The 6,015-nt window shown below is 45.2% G+C and overlaps 1 protein-coding gene across 2 annotated transcripts; it reads right to left on the bottom strand.

The window, feature by feature from the left end:
• Positions 1-310: 310 nt before the first annotated feature.
• Positions 311-5,062, bottom strand: LOC117866461 (very-long-chain aldehyde decarbonylase GL1-11). Of its 2 annotated transcripts, XM_034750665.2 has the most exons (7): positions 4,855-5,060; positions 4,603-4,740; positions 1,455-1,600; positions 1,233-1,352; positions 909-1,121; positions 711-791; positions 311-614 (listed from the first exon to the last, which is right to left on the bottom strand). In XM_034750665.2, exons 1-7 carry the CDS (start codon positions 4,891-4,893, stop codon positions 545-547), a joined length of 807 nt encoding a protein of 268 aa, XP_034606556.1. In that variant the 5' UTR covers positions 4,894-5,060; the 3' UTR covers positions 311-544. The 2 variants fall into 2 exon arrangements, with proteins under 2 accessions (XP_034606556.1, XP_034606557.1); XM_034750666.2 differs by lacking the exon at positions 4,603-4,740 and having other exon boundaries at positions 4,855-5,062.
• Positions 5,063-6,015: the final 953 nt, after the last annotated feature.

Below are 6,015 nucleotides of genomic sequence, written 5' to 3'. Positions count from 1 at the left end.
ACAGACTTGAAACTACTGCTTTGAAATTCTTCAATAAATATGGATGGAAGTTTAGTAGAAGATTGATGCCATACGCTGTCTGGCCCCAGGACAGGTCTCGGAAGGGTGATACGCTGGTGGCGAGTTCTTCTTCCAGTGTATCTGGGAGTTGGGTCTATTCTAGATTGATCCTAGGGAGTTCCAGGAACCTTGTTTAGCTTTGTCTGAACTTAGGCTTCAGGAGCAGCCTGAGAGTGCATACGTTGTCGAGGTTGTAAGTTTGGGGGCTGTAGACATCCGTTTGAGGATGATCGAAGCCGGACAATGTTCCTTAATCTAAAAAATTATCCCTTGGATTAATTAATTATGGGAATAATCGGCAAACAAACAATTCAATTAAGCAGTATATAATTGATTTATACGAGTCTATTTATCTTATTTAATCATCATTGCGACGTGGCCACGAGTGGGATACTGCTAGTACCAATAGTCAGGCAATGAACCCAATGCTATCACCAGTGTTGCTCATGCCTTGGCTACCACAACACGTACCAGCTCTCGCGATTTACAGGTTCTTCCCTTCCTTCTCCTCGATAGCCTTTGCCTTGCGGTAATCCTTGTCCGTCCCAAACAACCTGAAACACAACGTTAAAAGGGCTCCGTACGTATGAAAGATACTTACACACGACTAGACACCAGCAATGCCAGCAATGGGAGAAACAGATTCGCACCAGTCCATGTAAACAAAAGTCGAGGCGTAGTTCCCTGACTTGGTGTAGAGCACACGGTGATGGTAGTCATGGAAGTCCGAGCTGTGTTCATGATGAAGATTTTCAGTAGTGTTAGACGTTGAAAACTTGAAACAATCCCTGTACATCCAATACGTACAGCTACTTTCATGGGAGACAATGCTCTACTAGCTTACTTACCCGCCATACAGTGGCAGGAAATTTGATGGGCTCCATGGGAAGTGGTAGCCACTATGTGCTTCAACCGTCTCCAATACCCTCAACACCACCCAAATCCATAGGGTGAACAAATGAGGGCCAGTAAGAGCAGGGCCAACAACCGTGGCGAATCCCAGGAACAAAATTTCAGCAGGGTGGGCATATTCAGAAGTTAACCCAAAGGGCGTAGCATATCTGCTCAGAAAAATTTTTCTGTGTCATACACTAAACTGATATAAAAAAAAAGAGAGAATGATGTGTTGTGTAAAGTAAGATCTAGTGAAGTGAGAAGCAAAATTTGCTTACTCGTGGTGGACGCTGTGGACATGCTTGTATAGCCATTTGGTGTGCAGTGCCCGGTGCCCCCAATAGAACATGAAATCCTCGAGTACAAAGTAGAAAAGAACTTGAGATACAACAACCGTCCTGCAGAAAATATAGGTAGGGTGTCAAACATTTTTTTTTCCTTCCAGCTGAAGCTCTTGCATAATAATGTGGGCTGAGTAGGAGGAGGAAGTGAATCGCTACCAGTGTGGCAGAGGAAGAGAGCTCCTAAGACCCATGAATTTGAAGGCAGGGTAGGAGAAAATAATGACAGGCAAGTTCACACAGACATGGTAGAGAATGAGACGCAGGACACATCTGTTTTGATAAGCAGAGGTGTTGCTCTTCTTCTGCAAAGACGCACACAATTTTTTGTTGAGGAAACCAGATGCAGTAGTGGCTAGATAATAAGTATAGGTGCTCAATGAATTACTTAGCTCCAACAGATGAAACATTATATCACCAAAAATAGAGGAGAGGAAAAAAGGACCATTTAGTCTTTAGCGCTATAAACTGGGAACGCCCGGAAAGCCGGTCAACCTCGAGCGATTTTCCACGGTAAGAGCTGGCTAGCCTCGTAAGATTAAGATCACTGTACAAATTCAATTTACCTCGCTGGTTCTAAGCAGGCGTGAAAACTACATTAACCTTGCATCTTCTCTGTCATTTTGATCTCAAAGCTAAAGTTCATTTGCTGATGGCTAAGATATGAACCGATTTACCCTCGAGCGCTCGAAGTTAATCTCGAGCACCAAGTCCTTCGCTATGTTTTCTACTCGGGATCATTGCTGAGCTGTACGCGTCGAGGCTGAAGGCGCGAGGCTAAGGAGTTTCCCAGCTCGAGGCTAAGAAGTTTCTTAGCTCAAGGCTAAGGAGTTTTCCAGCACAAGGCTAAAGACATGAAGGTGTGAGAAGCGTGACTACCAGGAGGCGTGAGAAGCGTGATTACTATGAGGCGTGAGATGCGTGACTCTATAGGAGAGTTCAATTTGTACACGTTACCCCAAAGACCTTTATGTACGGCATATTCTAGGAATGCAGTAGGTAAGAAAGGGTATTCATTGTATGTAAAATGACATCCGGATCACTATAAAAGGGAAGCTCTACCCCGTTGTAAAGGGACGGATGATTTGAAAGAGATCGCAAGTGTTTTTCCCATTTCATTCGTTGTGTTCAAGTCTCTTTAAGATTTGCTTCCCAACATTGGCACCCACCGTGTTCTTAGTCATAAAACAACCCACGATGCAACCTCAAAAGAAGAAGAAGACTACTGACGACAAGAGAGAGCAGGAAAGGCAGCTCGTCCCAGTTGAGCAAGACAACACGGACAAGATATAAAAACTAAAAAGAATAGAGGCCAACCTAAGAACAAGAAGTGAGAAAAGAGAATTGAGGTAGAAACCTCGAGCCAAGCACAACCACAAGCAAATGCACAAAATGATCCACTTGGAGAAACAGAGAAGGAATTAGCCTCGGTGCTAAAACAACTTGAAACGTTGAAAAAAGAAAAAGAAAAATTCGCTCAAGAGCTGCAGATGCAAAGACTAGCAGCCAGCAAGTTAGCAAAGTTAAACGAAGTAAAAAGACAGCTAGCAGAATTACAAGAAGAGCTGGACGAGCTGCAATACCTGCACACCATACCACCACAACCGCCACTTCCAGGGCTTGCCACCAATGACACACCCATCATACACCCAAATCCCAGCTTCGTTGGACACAACACCCCAACGATAATAAACACCTACACAACAGTTGACAAGAGCTCTCCACTATCCCTGGGCTTACAAACAGCTCCGTGACCCGCAGCCTACAAGACGGTCGCATTGCCAAAATCTAACGGACAAACAGACCCTTGCCAATTTTTTATGAGCTACGAAGCAGCTATAGCTTTGGCAGAATGAGATGATGTGGTGTTAGCAAAATCACTCATAATAGCAACTCTCTCTTCCCACCATAATCCGTATACATATCTCAAAATGAAACTAATCCAAAACTTTCAAGGAAACTTCTCTTTGACAGTGTGATCCAGGCATCGCCTTCGAGTGCAAATTTTAAGCAGAGCGAGATTATCTAGAAGGAAGTAGGCATTAATCTATCATGAAGAAAATAAGCACAGAAATTCTTGGCAAATAGGAGTTAAACAGGCCAATGCCAATTGTTAGGGAAAGCAAAAATTAAATTCATGAACAGCTAGCTGAAACAATACTATTGCAAGGTGAGCGACTGAGCATTTGTAAAGATGATATGTTCTGAAACTGCAAGTTGCACGTGGTGGCGACTTGATTTGGACAGGAGGCTTGTGTACTGTAGCCCCACAATGCAATTAGGTCCCGTTAGGTTCACAGGAAAGTCGTTGTTATATCGAATGTTTAGATACTAATTAGAAGTATTAAATATAGACTAATTATAAAACCAATTGCACATATGGAGGCTAATTCGCGAGATGAATCTATTAAACCTAATTAGTTCATGATTTGACAATATGATCCTACAGTAAACATGTGCTAATCATAAATTAATTAGGCTTAATAGATTCGTCTCGCAAATTAGCCTCCATCTGCGTAATTAGTTTTATAATTAACTCATGTTTACTCCTCCTAATTAGCCTCCAAAGATTCGATGTGATATGGACTAAACTTTACCTTAAAAATACAAACAACCCCTAATAAAGCAGTTGAGCTGCTTTTATAGCCAAGGTGGTGGCCTAACTAAAATTGTGACGTGTGAAAACCCAGTACACATTTTAAAGTTGCACGTGGTGGCTCGTGTACTGTAGCTCCATAATGGGTTGCGTGCAAGAAGGAAGAAGGAAGAAAATGCAAGGGAAAAGGATAGGCTGCCTAGCTACTCTTGCTATCGCTGTCAGATCCATGGCAGCTGAAAGGAAGATGAGAGGGAAACTGGTTGCAGCTTCCAGTCTTAAGGGGTGTTTGGATACTGAAGCTAAAGTTTAGTCCGTGTCACATCGGATATTCGGATGCTAATTAGGAGTATTAAACATAGGCTAATTAAAAAACCAATTGCAGAACTCTAAGCTAAATCGCGAGACGAATCTATTAAGCCTAATTAATCCATCATTAGCGAATGTTTATTGTAGCACCATATTGTCAAATTATGGATTAATTAAGCTTAATAGATTCGTCTCGTGATTTAGTCTAGGGGTTATGAAATTGGTTTTTTAATTAGCCTATGTTTAATACTCTTAATTAGTATCCAAACATTTGATGTTGCTACTACTTACCCACGAATGTATTTGGTGGCACAGAAAAGGAATCACAGGTGATTGGAAGTTGATGAATGAATCAGATCATCAGGCAACATTGGGAAACGGAGAAAAAAGAGGATACCGTACCTGGATCTTGTACTTGGCCAAGAGGCCGAATCGCTCGAAGAGGAGGGATGGGAGGCCGGAGAGGAAGAAGACGGTCTCGTGGAGCAGGAAGGTGATGAGGGTGGCGAGCTGGAACTCGGTGAAGTTGGCGATCACCAACTGCGTGCATTATTCATCGATCGTATCGTTTCCCAAACAGAGAGGTCATGGAGAGTGAGCAGACGGAGTGACGCAGGGAGAGGAGAGGAGAGGAGAAGGCGAACGGGGGGATACCTGCCAAGCGGACTCCAGGGCGGACACGGGCGCCGCCATCGTAGGATGGATTGACGGATGGACCGACCTTGCCTGCCAAGGAAGAAGACGAGGAGAAGGCAAGGCGGTTTGGATTCTTGTCTGGCTCTCAACTCTGCTGTTCTGTGGTGGTGCGGCGGCTGCGGCGTCCCTGGGTTTCTCCTCTTCTGGGCTTCTGGCCTTTCTCTCCTCCTTTTTAAAATGTTGTACGTGTGACGCCCCCACACGGCCCGCTTGTCTTGTTCCTCACTCCAGTCCGGACCAACTGCAACTGCAAGGAGGGTTCAACTTAACTAACTCCCACAGCTACTATGGACTGGTTTGTCTTAGGTGGCAGCACCATTAACAGGCAACACACACTTGTAGTGTCTAGTGGATCACGAAAATACTTGCACCCACGTTACATGTCCGCTCACCATTGTTACATTCACTCGTTACACTACACCAAGGTCAGACCAGATCTCATCGGCACCAGACCATCCACGACAAAAATCTCATTCAGTCGAGCGCCAAATCAAACCCAATGCCCAAAGGTGGCACTAGAGCACCCGCAAAGGGACCGATAGCCTCTCTACAAGCCTTCCACGTAGGGGAGAGAGAGACGAGCAAAGAGAATGAGTTGCAGCTACGGCTGGCGAGAGCCGCCAGAACTCAAGGATCCCGAAGCAGATGGTGTTGCTCGGGGCGGCCCCGGCGCCGGCGCTAAGACTGAAGGAGGCTATCGGAAGCTAGCGAGGAATGCGCAACTCCCGCGTGCCAACTGTTGGTGTTTCGGACCGCCGACTAGTGATTGTACACCGTACTCTCCTCACTTCCGATGGCTAGCACACAGAAGATAAGAAGTTATATTGATTCGGAAAAATCCCTACGTCCAGTTTCAGCCAGAGTCGTGTTCCTTGGATCAAGTGCACTGGACTTACAACGGGGTGCTTGCAAACAAGCATTTGTACGATGTATGGGAGTATGCGTTAAATGTGTGATTGAGAGAAAGGAGGCCCGGTTCCCCTTATATAGGCCACGGACTTGGCAACAACGTTGAGAAATGGAAGGGGTCCTCGACCTCGAAGGTCGGGGGTCATGGCGTGGTCGAAGTAGCCTTGCACCAAGGGGCCTCCTTGTCCAATCCTCTTGGTCGGTCGTGGG

This window comes from Setaria viridis, chromosome 8, assembly GCF_005286985.2.
Source record: "Setaria viridis chromosome 8, Setaria_viridis_v4.0, whole genome shotgun sequence".
Classification (NCBI taxonomy): domain Eukaryota; kingdom Viridiplantae; phylum Streptophyta; class Magnoliopsida; order Poales; family Poaceae; genus Setaria; species Setaria viridis.
The sequence above is the reverse complement of the archived record's forward strand: the minus strand, read 5'-3'. Positions and strand labels throughout refer to the sequence as shown.

Coding starts and splice junctions, on each gene's coding strand:
- LOC117866461 (XM_034750665.2), bottom strand. CDS start 4,893: ATGGCGGCGCCCGTGTCCGCCCTGGAGTCCGCTTGGCAG. Junction 1,353..1,454: donor TCTCTTCCTCTGCCACACTG/GTAGCGATTCAC, acceptor TATTTTCTGCAG/GACGGTTGTTGTATCTCAAG. Junction 1,122..1,232: donor GTCCACAGCGTCCACCACGA/GTAAGCAAATTT, acceptor TTTTCTGAGCAG/ATATGCTACGCCCTTTGGGT.